The sequence below is a fragment of the Panthera leo genome, chromosome C2 (genome assembly GCF_018350215.1).
Source record: "Panthera leo isolate Ple1 chromosome C2, P.leo_Ple1_pat1.1, whole genome shotgun sequence".
NCBI classification, from domain to species: Eukaryota; Metazoa; Chordata; class Mammalia; order Carnivora; family Felidae; genus Panthera; species Panthera leo.
The window spans coordinates 31,844,808-31,863,713 of record NC_056687.1 but is presented as its reverse complement, the minus strand read 5'-3'; the positions used below and the strand labels follow the sequence as shown (position 1 = coordinate 31,863,713).

The 18,906-nt window shown below is 33.3% G+C and overlaps 1 protein-coding gene across 4 annotated transcripts in view; it reads left to right on the top strand.

Annotated features, from left to right (window-relative positions):
* The window catches only part of ROBO1 (roundabout guidance receptor 1), a 401,546-nt gene that overhangs the window by 309,629 nt on the left and 73,011 nt on the right, over positions 1 to 18,906 (top strand). For all 4 annotated transcript variants that reach the window (XM_042955684.1, XM_042955682.1, XM_042955683.1 and 1 more), the window contains exons 7-10: positions 3,386 to 3,394; positions 7,443 to 7,567; positions 10,626 to 10,797; positions 18,166 to 18,371. In XM_042955684.1, the coding sequence (XP_042811618.1) occupies positions 3,386 to 3,394; positions 7,443 to 7,567; positions 10,626 to 10,797; positions 18,166 to 18,371 (512 nt within the window). The remainder of the gene's footprint in view (positions 1 to 3,385; positions 3,395 to 7,442; positions 7,568 to 10,625; positions 10,798 to 18,165; positions 18,372 to 18,906) is intronic.

The following is an 18,906-nucleotide window of genomic DNA, read 5'->3' as shown; positions in this document are numbered from 1 at the left end:
GTAAAATCAAATACATTTTATGTCCTATTGCATATATTTCTCCCCAAACCAGTTAACCAGTAGGAAAATGTATACAGAGACTTGAATTTAGTCGAAAAGCCTGGAAGGCAGTCTTTGGTTAGTCATCTGTGACCTTGAGAAAGGTATTTAACAATTTAAGTTCCCATTTTCTCAGGCAAAAAAGGATAGGGTTAGACTGATAAGTTCTAAGGTCACTTCCAGTGCTAACATTTTACAGTTTTATTGTTTTATTAGAGATAGAGACAGACAGGCTTTTCCTTTCTTAACGAGAAAAGGGAGTTGGGGTAGAGGTGCTCCCAGCCTTTAAAGTAGAAAGAAAAGAAGTTGACAAGAGTTAGGGAGTGTAGGAGAGAGGCCGCCCATAAACCACAGACTTCAGAGGATAATGAATGAACATGATTCAAACTACTCTACTTTTCTCTGATTCTTTCTGGACATAACTAACTGGACAATAATGGGCCCTGATTATCGTATGGAAGGTCCCTGCTGTCTGTATGGAAAGAAAATTCTTTGACCTGTCCCTGAGAGAAATATGGAGAAAGGGGAAATCTGGGGGAAAAAAAAAAACAAAAAAAACCAAAACTTAAATTTCTATCATTTATTCTTGAGCAGAGAAAGTTCAGGATGATTACTTATCTCAGGTGAGTAAAGGGGTTTTATATGGAGGATATTAATGGCATTGATTTGTTTATGGAAATTAGAATTAAAAAAAGGTGGGTTAAATTGTGACAGGCAGGTTTTCATTTAGGTAAGAGGCATCATTTCCTGATAATCATGGTTGTTAAAAGCTTAAATGATCATTCAGGATAGGGTCCTCTCAAAAACCTCTGATGCTTTGGAAGCTTCTGTGTTAGATGTTGTTCTTAGATAACTTTATGAACTATTTTCCAATTATCATTTGTTATTGATATGATATGCAAACACATCAACTGGAAGTTCTTGAACATACTGGGTTTTAATTAATGAAAGATTCAACTCCTATGGCTTGATTGCTGGTAAAACTTATAAGCAAGGAAAAGCATTTAAGCATATAAGCATTTAAATTTTAAATGATCTGTTTCATAGTAATTTTTTTTTTGTTTTAACATTAGATATTTTTGAGATGTTTAAGGAATTTTAAATTACTAAAAATATGACTAGAAAATCTTTAAGAATCATTCCTGTAGTCTCTTGACTTTAAATAAGGCTTGATTTTAACTGTATCCATCTAATATTAAATTTATTTTCACAAATCCCGTAAGTTATTTCTACATCGTTTTATTTATTTATTCATTCATTCATTCATTCATTCATTTATTTGGCAAAATTCTATTGCTACTGTTTGTTAGGTTCTCTCTCTTGTAGTTTCTAAATTTTTCTTCCTGTCACTTAAAAGACACTATCTTTAAGGACTCAAAAGTGTTACCAAGTCCTGTCCACTCTGTTTTCAAGTCTAGGTAGCATAGCATGTTGATTATTCCTTGAGTAAATTGAGAAAAAGCTTGTTTGTTTTTTAACTTTTCTTGCCTGGATGCATGAAATATTATGCTTAAAGTTTTTTTTTTTCTTTAGAGTGAAAAAGAAAGACAAATTATTTTACTCATTTACTCATGAAAATAAAAAGATGTGTGTTGAAAATGTGTTTCTGAGTCACGTTTAAATTTTGTATATGTGACATCACTAGTTGAGAGAACTTTTGTCTCTATTTCGTTTCTTTTTCTTTTTTAAAATTATTTTATATTTTATTTAAAACATACATTTTTATCCTTCTACATGGATTATTGAGCATTCCCATACAGCAAAACCAAAGCAACATAATTCCAGCTTGAAGATATTAGTTCAGACCGTACATTGTGCCAAAATATCCTGAGGTTCCATCAGACACTTGAGCACCCCCAACCCCTTTCTAGTGTGTTGTCTCTTTCCCTCATCGCACAAATTAAGGAAATGTAATTTCAGATTCAACGTCGGAAGTGACTTGAGAAAGCTGTTTATAGTCTGATGGAAGTTGATTGTTTTGTTCTGTTTTGTTATTGTCACTATTTTACAATTGTACCATTTCACAGAAGCAGTGAAATAGTTTCTGTATTTATACTACAGGAATGGGGGCACCTGGGTGGTTCAGTCAGTTGAGTGTCTGACTCTTGATTTCAGCTCAGGTCATAATCCTAGGGTCATGGGATCGAGCCCCACATCAGGCTTCACATTGGGTGTGGAGCCCACTTAAGATTCTCTCTCTCTCTCTCTCTCTCTCTCTCTCTCTCTCTCTCTCTCTCTCTCTTTCTCTCTGTCTCTCTCTCTGTCTCTCTCTTTCTCCCCCAGCCCTGCACCTCTCCGCCATGCTTTATAAAAAAAAATTTAAATAAATTAAATGAAAAAATAAACTATAGGAATGTATATCAAGTCAAATTAATTTGATTTAACTTAAAGACATGGAACTTATTTATTTGAGTAAAATACATTGTTGCTGTGTATGGGGCTATTATGAAAAAGTTTTGCATTTGGCAGTTAATACCTTTGTTTCTAAAAGAATAAAATAAAACAATCATTTTCCAGTATTTAAAAAGTATGTTACTCACGCTTCCTATATTAATATGCCCAGTGTTTCAGCCTTGCAAGCAGGTAATGTCATTATGACTTTATTAGATAGGTTTATAAAGTTTTCTCTGTTTTCATGTGTTCACATTTTTCTGTATCTTCTCAATTAAAATTCTGCAGGAATTTAAGTATAACACCTTTTAGTAACTTTGCTCCTCAACCTACTGTCGGGGACCAGAAGCACTTGAGTGCTTGGTAGAAATGCAGAATCTGAGGCCATACTTCTAACCTATGGAATTATCATTTGTATTTTAAGCAATTCTTAGGGTGATTTATGTGCTTATTCAAGTATGAGAAACACAGATTTAATAGAATATCATTGGCAGCATGAACCTTTTAAAAGTAATCTGGTGGTAGAGTTGTAGGATTTAACACTATTTTGCCTTTGATTAAGATGCTTGATTCCTATTGTAAGTAGCATTAGCAGTTAATATTGATTGTGTTTTTAAACTCATTACGTATGTAGTTATCTAACCCTGTCATCTGATAGCAAAATGTAGTCATTGAAAAGTGTTTTAGAATTGTATAGATATCATCCATTGTAGCTCTGTCATTTAATCATAGTAGAGATTTTAAGATTCATTTCTATTTCTCTTAAATTATTCATGATTATACTTAAAATGCTAACAAATATTCATTCATGGATCTTATGAGCCAGATATTAATGTGTTCTTTATTTTACATTAAAAGAAGTATCATTGTTAAGTCAAATCTTATTACTTTTTCTGTTTCGTTTCTGTTTCTTTATTTTTATTTCATGTTTTCTTTTTTTTTTGTTTTGTTTTAGTTGGGTCTGGTAAGTTGACATTTTATTGGCCATCTCCTAATCACCGTGTCACTGTGACTGGAACTTCTCTTCCCCTTTCCATCCATACCCTTCCATGTCCTTCAACCAATCAGCCTCCATGTTTCACTTGTCATTGGCCACAAAGACAGACTGCACAGAATAAAGTCTGCAGGAAGTATGGGTAACTGTGACAAAGAGTAAAGGTAATGGGGTTGCTAACCTTATGTCTTGTTAAATGATGTGTGATCTGCATTCTTTTGTTTTTTTCTGTCCTTAATTGCGTGATAAAATAAGTGATAGGACTATATCGTAGTTAAGTACTGTTTCAATTTATATCTCATGAGATAAACAAACAAAGAGAGGTGCCCAGAGAACAATGTGGGGTGTTTGTTTGGTCCAAAATATGTTTATAAGTTCATGTCTGTCTATCTAAGCTTTTGTAACTATTGTTCAGTAATTGTCATTAGGAGTCCTCTTGGTGAATAACCTTGCACTTAGGGCTGTTCGCACTCATTTCCATTTCTTTGTGTCAGATTCATTTCATTTTATGTAAGAAATAATTGCATGATGCTTCTAAAATGTATTAAACTTCTCACTGATAAACTTGGCCTCATATATGTAGTCATTACATTTCCAAGTCCTCTCATGATCAGCATGTTGGGGAAGGTACACTCACCCTTTAAAAATGCTGGAAAACCATTTTTGGAGTTTTACATGAGGATGCTAAGTATTATGCCAGGGAATAATTTGGCCTAAGGAAAGCTTTCTATTTTTTAAGTTAAAAAGCTACATAAATATTATAAAGGTGTTCATACTAACACAGATAGGATGGATTGTTCAATAATGGTGATGTACTAAGGGGCTATTTGAAAGAAATACCTTTCTATATGCTACTGTATATACAAAAATGTATACGGATTAATATTTAAACATAAAAAACTAAAGACAAAAGTATAGGATGAAAATGGACATGAATGTTTACATAATTTATTACTTATGTAATCTATATTATGTAATTTTATTGATAGAATAACAAAAATGCTTAACCAGATTAGAACAATTGTCAACAAAATGGAAAAATATATCTACAACACATATGAAAAATGGATGAAATTTTCACCTAACAATAGTTCTTAAAAATAAAAAAGATGAGCATAGGAACACAATATTCCCAAAAAATAGGATATCAGTGACAAGGTAATGTGAACATAAATGTCTAATCTCACTAATACACAAAGGCAAATTGGTAGGAAATTTCATTCTCAGTTTGGCAAAGATGTTAATGTTCAGTGTTTGGGAGGTTTGGGAGGAAAATGCCCTATAGGAGGATTGTCGGTTGAAATAACCTTGAATATAATTGGGAAGGATGTTATTGTCACTATTGTTTTTAATAGTGAAAATTAGAAACAAATCCAAATTTAAAAGCAATAGATTGATTAAATAATTTAAGGTAAATTTGTATATGGATTATTAAAGAGTTATTGAAGTGATATTTTAGAAGAATATTTTAAAACACTATGGTCCACTTTGCATGGTTGAATTATGGGTAGTTTTCTTTTTTTCTTTGCTTGTTTGATTTTCTAAATTTCCAATACTGACCATATATGACATTAGTAACATGGTTCTGTAGTTTTAATTATAACAAGTTAGAATGTAGCCTTTGAAAAATATTCCAGCATTCCATCATAAACTTCAAGTAGATGGATGCGATGAATGGCCTTCTCAGTCTAAATAGATAGGTGATGATGATAGATAGATTGATAGATAGAGGCGTATGTAATCCATTTAAATTTTTCATGGAGATATAATTACATCTCAGATTCAACATACATGTAGAAAAGGATTTTTTAAAGTTATATTTCTAGGACATATCTTGGGGCTGATGTCACTGTTGATGTTGGCTCGAGAATGTGCCTGCAAAATATAGTAAATTCATTTCCAGGCAGATATCCTGTGTGGAAGGATGGCTGCAGGATAAATGTAGTTAGCATAAGGGTTTGTATCCCTGGTTCCCAAATAAGTCTTTGAGGTTTGAGGAGAGCTGGCATTTTATAAAAGAAACATGGGTTCTGGCACACGTTATTAGACATGCTTCTGAGATTTAGGAAAGAGACCACCCGAAGTTTATACTTCTCTGAGTGGTTTGAACATTTATATTTTCCTACTCAAATTCCCTACATATTGGAAAGTCATATTCTCCCACTCATTTAATTAATCATTTTTTTCTTTTATTGAAATAAACCAAACTCTCTTCTGGATTTAGTTTATTATCTAGTCAATCCTTTGAATTTTTTGATCTGATTTCTACCTCAATTATTGCAGCCCTTAACTAAGGAATCAAATGCTCCTGTATGGATATGTATGGAGGACAATCCCCAAGAAATGATACACATGTCTGTTATTATACCTGGATAATGATAGTGTTTGCTAAATTCATGAGTAAACCACTCAATTACAATCAGAGTTAAAAAAAATTATAAGGTAGAACTTCAGTGTTACCAAATTGAACCTAAACTGTATCTCCTAACTTTGTATTTTCTTCCCTATAAGTTATAGGACATTTGAAGGCATTTGACCTGATTTTTCTGGTCTCCTATAATTTTCTAGTTAAATGGTATAATTTCTACTAAACCTCAATTAAAAATAAAAAGGGAGTATGGAAGAAATCACACTAATCTAGAAGTTAGGAGATCTAATTGCTTTCTTAAGTTTTGCCACCATGCAATCTTCAGCAAGTTCTGTTATATATCTCTCTTAAAAAAAAAAAAGAGGTTTTTACTTCAAATGAGAGATTTACAAATTTATATATAATATATATTATAAACATTTGTTTATATGTCTTAGATGCAATCGCCTAGAATGTATTTATGGAGAGAAAATTACCTTTTTCAAATCCTTGACTTCATTAACAAAGAAGTCATGTTCTTGTAAGCAGTGTAGCATTTGTGGACATAATCTGAATATAATTTTCAATTCATTTTCACTTGAAGGCATTATCCTAAGTGACTGATATAAGTAACTAAAAGTACCTTTAAAGAAGAGGTTTAAAAAAATGGAACAGTCTTAAAAAGTGGATTAGAAGAACCCTATCCTGTATAAACTGTTAAATGTCTGGCTTGAAATGTTCACTTCAATTTGAACTGAGACAAGAGAGGAGAATAATTAGGTGTTTCAGACAGCTGATAAGAAATGAATTTGAAAAGTGTAAACAGTAGGTAAAAAGACTTACATTCAGTGCGTATTTTTCTAAGCATAAAGCACGGCCCCCAAAACAGCTTTTTTCTCTCCCCCCAGAAGTGACTCCATCAGCACACCTAGTATTTTCAGCTGCCGTTGCTCTCAATGTAACTGACACAATTTTCTGACACTCTATTTACTGCTGGATGAAGTGGCCATTTAAAGTCTGTATAAATCAAACAGTTTGGACAAAGCTGGCAGTATTTATAATGTCAGGATGAGCAGATGTTTCAAATTTGCCCTCATTTCCATATATATTCTGTTTGAACATGCCCTTGCCTATGTAAATGAAGGAGGCATTTGACTCAACTATTGCTTTAAATTCATTTCCATTCAAGTAATTGGACTGAAGATTCTAAGTGGTTATAATTTCCATGGTAGCATTTCAGGAGCTTTTGAGTTAAATTAAAGTAATTTTAGGGCCTGCTTACGTCAGGAGGTCCTTGTGTATATGATTAAAGTCCATTCAGCTTTAAGCAGCTCTAAATGAGAAAAGATACTCGTTCGTACACATTTCAGGTATACATTGAATGTAAAGGATCAAATTGCAGCTCAAGAATTCTTTTTAATGTGGAGGTTAATCTTAGAAGGTCAACCAATAAAAAAAAAGAAAACTGCTTCACAAAAAATCTCTATTCTCTTCTATAAATATGCCCTTAACACTTTAACTTCGATTAAATTAAGGATGAGAATGGGTACATGTTATAGTGCATAATGAATCATGTAAAATAATGGCAGCACTTGGGATATCAGCAAATTGTCTCCATTAGGATAATAACTACATGTTTTGATTTGGTGTAATTTGTTTCATCTCCTTTAGAACCTCCACATTTTGTTGTGAAACCCCGTGACCAGGTTGTTGCTTTGGGGCGAACTGTAACTTTTCAGTGTGAAGCAACTGGAAATCCTCAACCAGCTATTTTTTGGAGACGAGAGGGGAGTCAGGTAAGACCTTGTTCTATATTTCAGTCAGCTAAGGTGGGTGCCTGAAATGTAAGAAAAACCAAAGCATTATTTAGTTATACAGTTGTTGTTTTAAGAGAACTGAAAATTCTCTGAATACCCTAGAAGACGTCAACAATGAAAGAAAAGAAAAAAAAAAATTCATTTATTGTTGTAATTCTAAAAGCAATTTTCCTGGGGTGCCTGAGTGGCTCAGTCGGTTAAACGTCAGACTTTGGCTCAGGTCATGATCTCACAGTTTGTGGGTTTGAGCCCCATGTCGGGCTCTGTGCTAATAGCTCAGAACCTGGAGTCTGCTTCAGGTTCTCTGTCTCCTTCTCTCTCTGTCCTTCCCCTGCTCATGCTGTGTCTCCCTCTCTCTCTCAAAAATAAATAAACATTAAAAAAAAGCCTATTTTCCTGCCTAGTTTTGGTACATAGGGTGATATATAGCATGGTAATTATCATATATAATTTATCTTTACTTCCAATTCAGCCAAAATAAACAAAAAAAACCTGTACTTTTTCTCAGTGTAATTTAATTAATTATCATTTCTATTATTCAGATATCTGTAATTATATGTTAACAGAGATTTACATACATTTCAAACAGATGGCAATTATTCAGTGCAATTTCTCTGAAAACAGGATTCTCAACTGTCTTCTTCACTTCTTTATGTATGTTTATGTGTGTGTGTATATAGATACATATATACATAAATATCAACTATATATATCAATTTTTGCATGTCAAAGATTCATCAAACCATGTGTTAGTCTGTTTAATATAGATGTCATGTTAAATACAGTTCAGTGTATTCTAATTCTTTGAAAACTATCATCTGATTGCGATTTGCTATCTAATCCCATTCTCTAAACATTTATAAACCAGAATTTTCTATATACATTGAACTAAAATGTAAAATTCTATGCTGTTACAAATTCTAAGTTCACGATTAGGCTTCACCTTAATAAAAAGGAAATTTTGAAATAATTTCACATTAAAAATAATAGGAAACTTTAAAATAGCTTTTAAACCTAAGTCTTCTTTTTCTTATCTCTTATTGACTTGCCTTCTTCAACAAAATAAGCATTTGCCATTGCTTGTTTCTGATACTTATAAAAAAGATTCTCATTCATTTTTTAATACAGTTATTCCTAGCTTCTTTTTGCTTAACTCAATCTTGGGTGAGTTGTTTCATGGTCTTGCTTCTATTGTGTTCATATGAAGTAACATATAGGTAGTTTACTGACTGCACTCACTAATCTTTCATAGGCAATGTAACAAGTTCGCTTTTGTTTTCACTTTGGTAGGCAAATATTAAGTTGATTATGGTATATAGACCCATCATTTGAGTTACAGTACCTTTTGTTGTTTCTAACACATTCCATTTGGCCTCGAAGAACAACTTTGCTGATAGCAAATTACATCAAAAAAAAAAAAAATTTTGTAGAGCAGAAAGAATTGAAAGCATATTATATAAGAAAATCTATATAGTAAATCCACTAGAACTTCTTCTTAACAGAGTAGAATTCTAATGACTCATTTAGTTATTTAAATAAATTATTCATTAAGTTATGTAAACTCTATCAAATTTTGAAATGATTTTGACTTGGTTTGGTTTAGTTTAATGATACAACTTGCTAAAAAAAATTAAAATAAAAAAATACAACTTACTTTTTCCTAAAATTTTGTCACTGGACATATATTCATGAAATAGTACATAAGCCTTTATAAAATTATATATTTTAAGAGGCAGTGAAACTTTTATTCATTTAATTTTTTTCATGTTTATTTATTTTGAGATGGCGGGGGCGGGGGGGGGGGTGTGCATGAGTGGGGGAAGAGCAGAGAGAGAGGGAGAGAGAATTCCAAGCAAGCCTCACACCATCAGTGCAGAGCCCCACGCAGGGCTCAATCTCATGGAAAGGAGAGATCATGACCTGAGCTGAAATCATGAGTCAGACACTTAACTGATTGAGCTGTCCAAGGCAATTAAACTTGTAAAAAGGAACAACTTTATTTGGTTAGAAGAAATCTGGACTTTATTTCATGAAGTGTTAATTTCCCATGAAATATATATACTCTCTCTAACAGGGAACAAACTTTGAGATTCATAGGGAGAAATTCGTACCATAAAATAATATCACATCTTGTGTTGACTTTGTATATAAGATGAATTTCTACAGAAATAAAACTCCATTATGAATTCTTAAATTTAATATTTGAATTTCAAAATGATCCATAATGGATATCTAAGAGGAGAAGTAAGAAACTATTTACAGTTTGATAAAAGTTACTGAACTTTTATAATGGACAGATAACAGAGATACTTTTTCTGGTGCCAAAAAAGTTTCTTTGAACTTAATTTGTCAGAATGTGCTTAAATTTTAATTTTGTTTGTATATTAAAGGATTTATTGTTTATAGTCCTAATAGTCATACATATATAAAGCAAAGCTCTGACTTTGTTTTTTTTTTTAATTTTTTTTAACGTTTTATTTATTTTTGAGACAGAGAGAGACAGAGCATGAACGGGGGAGGGGCAGAGAGAGAGGGAGACACAGAATCAGAAGCAGGCTCCAGGCTCTGAGCCATCAGCCCAGAGCCCGACGCGGGGCTCGAACTCACGGACCGCGAGATCATGACCTGAGCTGAAGTCGGCTGCTTAACCGACTGAGCCACCCAGGCGCCCCTGACTTTGTTTTGATTAACATGTAAAAGTTTTAGCTCTGTTGATACCTACTACTTTTATATTTAGTATTATTTGAAATTGATCATTATAAAAGCACCTATCAACATTTTGAATTTATTTAAATTTTAAAATGATCCTATTTAAGGCTAGGTCATTAAACTTGGTGTCTATATATGTGTGTACATCTACATATGTCGGTATGTGATTAAAGAATATTTAGCTCATTTGTGTATATATTGTGTGGTATGCATGTGTATGTGTATGCATTTATATACCTGTTTATAAATATTTATGTATATATGCCAAAATATTAGAACCTGGCAATTAACCTATTGTTATTCTTTCCTCCCAAATACTGGGTTCTAGAATCTGCTTTTCTCATATCAGCCACCACAGTCAACCAGCCGTTTTTCAGTCTCCCAGACTGGTGATCTCACTATCACTAACGTCCAGCGATCTGATGTTGGTTATTATATCTGCCAGACTTTAAATGTTGCTGGAAGTATCATCACAAAAGCATATTTGGAAGTAACTGATGGTAAAGTAGAGTATTTTATTTTAAAATATTAAAGTTTGGTTTATGATCTAAAAAGTGTGCCAGTAAATGTGTTTATTTTCTACTGTATATTCTTTCTGATGGCACTTTTGGTGTGAAGCTAAAAAGGATGTCAATACAATGACGAAGTCTAAAATTATTCTTTTTTTTATTATTTTTTCAACATTTATTTGTTATTGAGAGACAGAGAGACACAGAGAGTGAGCAGGGGAGGGGTTGAGAGAGGGGGAGACACAGAATCTGAAATAGGCTCCAGGCTCTGAGCTGTCAGCACAGAGCCCGATACGGGGTTTGAACCCACAAACTGTGAGATCATGACCTGACCCGAAGCCCGGTCACCCAACCAACTGAGCCACCCAGGTGCCCCTAAAATTATTCTTATTTTAACTTGGCATATACTATAAATTTCTAGCACCAAGTCATGTCCATAAAAGCATAACAATTAAACAAGAAGTTTATAGTGAATAGCTGTGCATAGGAATGTTTCCTTGTTTTAGAAAATAAAGTTATTTTTAAATCTCTTAGTGTAAAATATCGTCTTTTCCCCTCTAAATTAAGGAGATAAAATGAATTGCTGGTAAGTCCAACACACAATTCATTATAATGAACAAGTTTTCTTCAATAATTTGATTTTGTCCTGTTTTTCAATTCCCTTAAACCTGATCAATTAATGCCAAGTACATTTTGAAGACACCTTGATGGAGAAAATCCTCACACTGTAAGATGGAGACTAGTAATAATTTGAGAAAAAAGAAAAAATTGTATACAGATAAATATATACATATATATATACACATCTGTGTATATACATATATACCTAAATATATACATATTTATAATATAAATATAAATATACATATATACATAGATATAATATTCTTTTATTGCTGTATAGTATTCTATTATATAAATAGCTCACAATTTGTGTACTCCTCTATTGATGGATTGCTTTCAGTTTAGGGCTTTTATTAGTTAATAAAGCTAAATATCCCTGTACAAGTCTGTAGATGGGCATTTGCACTCAATTATCTTGGTTTGCCTTTTGGCAGATGAATATACCTATTTTTTTTCATTTTCTCATATATTCCAGATATAAGCTCTTATCAAATATGTGTTATAAATACTTAGTTTTAGTAATTTCCCTAATGATTTTAAGGCTTAAATAACCAATTTTAATTAGGACCAATGTATTATTTTTCTTTTTTAGTTGGTGCTTTTAATTTTCTATTCTACCTCGAGGTCATGTACACATTCATTCTCCTATGTCTCTTTTTAGAAGTTTTATTGTCTATACTTCTAAGATTGGAGTTCTTAATCCATTTTTATTCTTATTTTTTTTGCATGTGGTATAAAACAAGGGTCAAAATTCCTTTCCCCCCATGTGGATACTAATTGTTCCAGCATCATTTATGGAAAACTCAGTGTTTTCCTCACTGAATTACATTTTAATCATAATTCAGATGAACATAAGTGTATGGGCCTGCTTTTATTCTCTCTATTATATTCTGTTTATATTATGCCAGTATGTATGGTCTTAATTATTTTAGCTTTATAGTAAGTCTTATAAATGGGTAATGTAAGTGTCCTACTTTTTGTTTTGTTTTGTTTTGTTTTGGGTTGGCTACTAGAGGTTCTCTGCATCTTCTTATAAATTTTAAAATTGTCAATTTTTACACACACACACACACACACACACACGCACACACACCGTAAACAAAAACAACAAATGTGAGATTTTAATTTTGATTTCACTTAAATTACTGAACAGTTTAAGAAAAATTAACATCTTAACAATCTTAGTCTTCTAATTTAGGGAAATGGTATAAATTCCACATATATATGTCGCAATTTAGTTAAATCTTTAATTCTCTCAATAGTGTTTTACGCTTTTCAGGGTATAGATCTTCCCTATATTTTGACAGACTTATACCTAGGATATTTGATGATTTTTGATGTGACTGCATATATATATGCATATAACTTTCATTATTGTATTGTTTGAGGCAAGATGTGCAATTGATTCTTTGTATGTTAACCCTGTATCCAGCAACTTTCTAAATACACTCATATATAATAGTTTATATGTAGCTTATTTTGAAATTTCTATGAACCAAACTGTGTCAACTGCAAATGAAACAGGTTTACTTCTTCTTTCCAATACTTATGCTTTCTATTTCTCTTACTTGTCCTGCATTGTCTGTGCTCTACAGTATAATGAATAGAATTGGTGATAGTGGAAATATTTTTCTTGATCCTAACCTCAGAGGAGAAGTAAGTGTAATGTTAGCTAAGATTTTAAAGATAGCATTTTGAAATTAAAAAAAAAATTCTGGAGGATATTTTTAACACATTAATCTGATTAATTTGTTTCTTAGTACTCTCAGGATAAAGTTTATATTAGTTCATATGCTTTACAATTTATCTGCAGCCTCAGCTGTGAATACTGTATCTGCTCACCTGCCCTCATTTTATTGTGTTTCCTATGTATTTCTTTTATCTGAAGACTTCTGCATATGTTGTTTCTACTGGCTTGAAATTTCACTTACTTCAAGAAGCATTCCCTAACTCCTCAAACATGAGCATTCTTCACCCTGTCATCTATACAAAGATTACATACCTTCCTGCGTTCTATATTTATTTTTTTGTATTCTTCATTAGAAATTAAGTTCTATGAGAGCAGGACCCTGTCTGTCCAATAAATATATACTCAGTATCATACTACCAAAGTCTGGCACATAATACATACACAATACATAATTTTTGAATGAATGGATGAAACATGGATAGAATGAACAGCTAACTCTTGGTTAAGTCAGAATTCAAGGTTATGATTATGTCATTCCAAAGCCCCAACTCTTACCCCTGTCTGTGATGCATAGTATATACGTACTGGCTCCAGTGAGTTAGAATGACCTAAAATGTATGGTTTCTTACATACATTAAAGCTATTAGATGATGGTTATGAAGGTGGTAATGAATTTGATAATGATCAATATAATCGGTATGTAGAAGTACAATGCAGAATTGCACAAAAATTTAATATTTCAACTTTATGTGTAGAAGCAACTTGTATATACAGGTGTACATGAAAAATGGCCAGAGAAACCTATGGTAAGATACTTTCAAGTATTTGTTACTATTCTCATCGATAATTGAAAGCAAAGCTTTCTACATGCCATCTGACATGACATTATCATAAATTGCTACATTTATGAAAATAGATCAAGGCTAGCAATTTTTGCTAAACTAACACAAAACAAAAACCTAACACTAAATATACTAATTCGTTTTACATTCTCGGGGAAGATTTAAGGTGGCTTTGTGTGCGCTTTGTGGTGGTACTGTATTTTTAGTTTTGTTTTCTTTATTTTGGAATTCACTGATATTGCACACACAACAAGTATGGACTCGTTCTTCACAGGTAAACTATTACTATTGTGAGTGCTGGCAACATCAGTATTTGCATAAATCAAATCAAGAGGAGAGCTAGTAGGCAGAATACTTTCTGGATGCTATTTGAATGTAGCTTCTTGATCTTTATTGTTTGCAAAAAGAACAAAGACAAAGGCAGAGTAAAACAGGAGGCACAGAATTTGGTGGACCAGCAGCTGTCTTTAAAATGCTGCTTCTCTATAGCTGTGGCCTCTGCCCCAAATGGCATTTGACTCAGGAACATAGAAATCCATATCACCTATTTAATCGAAAATGTTTCTTTCCTTGATTGGTAGAATGCAAGAAAATTAGTTAATGGCTTCCAAATGATGTATAAAATTAAAAAAAAATCACTTGCATTCATCTTTCAAAAGTTACTGGTATGCAGAGAAACGAGGGTTCACTTTTATTCAAAAAAGAGATACCTGACAATTACTATTTGATGTGGACAAGTGACTTGTACTGTCAGTTTCAGTTCCCTAATTCGTAAGTAATTGCAAGATATGTTTGCAAACCAATGTTTGTTGGTATGTAAATATTAACTTTGCATACTCAAACCAGTCAATAGAAAAACCATTTTTGTAATTTGTTCCCTTAAAATTATTTTATAAATGTATTTACATGTATTAACATAGTCTTTATGATCATTGCTTTTGAAGTAACCAAATCGTTCTTCTGATGACATAGTCTCGTTTTTTTAGGACCTTTATATTTTTCATGAATGTGTGGAAAAGATAGCTTTGATAAACTCTGCTGGAACAGGGCTATACCACCGGTGACACTGCCTATACCAGCAGTATTCTCACCACGATCACCACCATACTGATGCTCATTAATAATAAGTTACAGTTATTCAGTGCTTCCTTTGTGCCAGGCACGAATGCTACCATCATTTTGCATATCAATTTCAAATCTGACAACATGTCATTTTACAGATCAGGGAATGGAGGCAGAGACTGGTGAAAAGGTAGGCCCCGATCATACAGATACTAAGTAGCAGAACTGAGACTTAAAACAAAAGTTTGTACTGTTCAGTATGGTAGCCAGCCGCCACATGAGATTATTTAAATTGGAGTTTCAATTACTTAAAGCTAACTAAAATTACACGTTTAGTTCCTCATGTACTCTAGTTGCACTCAGATGATCGGGATCCATGGATGCTGTTGGCTTTTGTGTTGGATAGCACGGTTACGGAACATTCTCATTTTAGGGCTACATCTTCCTCTAAGATGCATCTATTTACTCCTTAAAATTCATTTTAATAATGATAATTCATTCTAATAATACCAGTGTAAAATATTAGAGCCTTAATTTGAGGTTTGACTCAGAAGTGGACCTCACTGCAGGGGCGCACCTGGGTGGCCCAGTCTGTTAGGTGTCTGACTCTTGATTTCTGCTCAGGTCATGATCTAATGTTTTGTGACATGGAGCCCCAGTTGGGCTCCTCACCAACAGCAGGTAGCCTCCTTGGGATTCTCTGTCCCCTTCTCTTTTTGCTCCTCTCCACTCTCTCTCTCCCTCTCAAAATAAATAAATATTTTTTTAAAGAAATGGACTACACTCTTTAGTTTGCATAAATTTATGTTTACATAAGTGATAGATGAAATGAAATGAAACATAGATGTCATCAATATTTTATTCTACTCTGTGACAACACAGAGTATTTCATCTTTTCTACCTAAAAATGTGAAATTGCTTTAATGAACTCCTTCAGCTCTGATTTACCTATCTATCAGGTTTTTACAGAAAAGGGCAAATGGCAGTATCATAATCCATATATGTCTCTAGCTTTTTGCAGTTAGCAAAGCTTCTTCATATCTGTTATTCCGTTTAAATCTTCATAGCAATCCCCTGAGCTGGCTAGAATGTTACTATCTTCCACAGATCAAACAAACAAACAAACAAAAACGGAGGCTTAGAGAATTTAAGGAAGCTGCCCAAAGACACATGACAGATGGAGCTGATAATTAACTACACTCCTCTTCTCTTGCCTTATTTTTGTAAACTACCCAGTATAAACCAGGAAGAAATAAATAACAGAGAAACAGCATCATTAGACTGGGTTGGGATAGGATGGGAGGTATGAATGATGCTAAAAATGATACAAACATTGAAGAGCTATAAAGATACAGGAAACTGAATAACCCCCCAGATATTGGATTATTTCTAAATATAACAAGACTACCAAATGTAAGCCACTCCATTACTGGACTTAATTATAATCAGTAATAAAGAAACACTGCTACTAATTTAATTAATGTCTAGAAATAAATATTCATTCATTCTTACAATCAAGGGAACACAGGTGGTAGAATCTTATGAAACCCAATGCAATAAAACACTTTCATTCTTTTTTCATACTTATCAGGAGGGGCCTCTAATTTGATTTTAGCCAATCTCAGCAGAAAATGTTGCAAAGATGAAACAGTTCTGAACAAAGGAATTAACTGACTTACATTTTTCGTCTGTGGAGTCCCTGAAACACTCCTGCCAGGTTACAAACTCCAGCCTGCGAACACGCCTCCCTGATATTAGCAAATTTCATACCAGTAATCAAGTATGGTAGAGAATCAGAAGGGTGGAGTGAAAAGGCAGTCGCTGATTTCACTCTCTTGCTTTCTTGTTTTTGCTTAAATTGAATGCATAAAACTAATAATTATTGCATGGTAAATGAAGAACAAAGTGAAGTGTGGCTCCAGCTTGTGAAACTCTTTGGTGCATAGAACTTTGAACATGACGCATCCAGCTTGGCAAATTCTTGCATGCAAAATTTGGTTACTCTGGCAACCAGTTTCTTTTAATCAGGAGACTTCTTAAAACTGTCTTTTATATATTTGTGACTTAAAAATGTTTAGCTAATATTCAGAATTTATAGCTTGTTAATGACAAAAATTTCTTAGACCTAGTTTTTAGGTTTCATAATGAAAAACAGCATCTATAGAGTTTCACCTGAATTGACTAATCAGGGGATGAGAACTGAGAACATCTCTCTAATGCAAGCTATTCTAGTTAGTCTGCAGTTGTTTCTGATTTTTCCCCTAAATAATGGCTTTCTTACCTGAGATAAAGTTTTTAGTTTTTCATATAATAAGAAGAACATTTTTTTTTTTTTTACTATGAAAATGCCTTCCATTGTTTCCTTCCATAGTACATTAAAACTACTAAGGTGATAGAATTTGCCAAAGTGTTTTTCAGGCCCTGGTAGTTCCAGGATGAAAGTACGGTATTTTTAGGTTAGGGGATTGGCTTGAGTTATATTTTTGGATTAGCCTACTAACAATGGATTTTGGGCACTTTTTCAGTTTTTTATGTATTCATTAGGTTTAGGAAATTTTTACCCATGTATTCTGTTAATAGAATTCCAAGGTAGAGCTCAAGCATATTGACTTGTAAGTCATGAAAGTCTAAAGCACTTATTTGAATCCAAAATTGTCAGACATGCTGGTATGATGCCATAATTTTTTTACGTTGGGCACAAAACAGTTATCAGATAGTGAGCTGACTTTAGTTCATTTATGAAAATATTGTCTCATTAGTTTCCTTGGGGTAGGTGGTTATTTGTTGTGTTTTATTTTTACATATTTTAATGTTTAAAAAGTACAGCATTCCACTTTTCACCACTATGCATATACTTTGCCATCCACAATTCTTATTTCCTCCTCAGACTCTTAAGTGAAAGAGGCCCCTTGACAGAGTAGCATGCTCAGGCAGTTGTGGGTCATTGGAAAGGAGTGTATTGTATCTCATTTTTATGTCCTGAACCAAAGCATCATATAAATGCATTCTGAATAATGCATGGCTCCTACTTTAATTACTTGTTTAATTAGTTTGTTTCAAAGCCTAGAGCAATTGCTGTTGCTTGGATGATTAGAAGATTGCTTCCAGTTGTAGAAATCTATTTCCTGTTTCTTCTGGCAGTGATTGCAGACCGGCCTCCCCCGGTCATTCGACAAGGTCCTGTGAATCAGACTGTGGCCGTGGATGGTACTTTAGTGCTCAGCTGTGTGGCCACAGGCAGTCCAGCACCCACGATTCTTTGGAGAAAGGATGGAGTCCTTGTTTCAACCCAAGATTCTCGAATCAAACAGCTGGAGACAGGAGTGCTGCAGATCCGATATGCTAAGGTAACTTAAAATGACCCCCCGTTTCCCGTTTGATCCACTTTGGTTTTTGCCTCCAGCAACTGGTGCTGAAGTCTCACGTTTTAGAACCAATGAAATGCTGAATAACAATACTAATATATTTTTAATTGATGCTTTATTCTTTTATATATTTAACATGATTTGATTCAAAACTTAGCTCATAGCAAGTAATGTAAGGGGTAGTTTTTGTTTGTTTGTTTTAAGGAGAAAAAATATTTTTGAGACATGTTGAAGAAAATAGACAGGAACTTGTGGGAGAAAAAATGCCTTCCAGATAGTGGTATAATGCAGTCATTCCATAAAGGATTTTTCAAAGCTATTTCTCCAGTACCATTTACCTACAATGTCCATGAACGGTTCTTCTCTGTGAATATTTGGCTCCACATTTTGCAAAGCAGAACACTATACATGCAAACAAAAACTATGTAGCAGGTGTCCACACTGAGTGCACATTTCAAATCAGAATGTGAAATGATGAAAAGCCCACAAGTCTATGAGAACAATTTAGGGATTTACC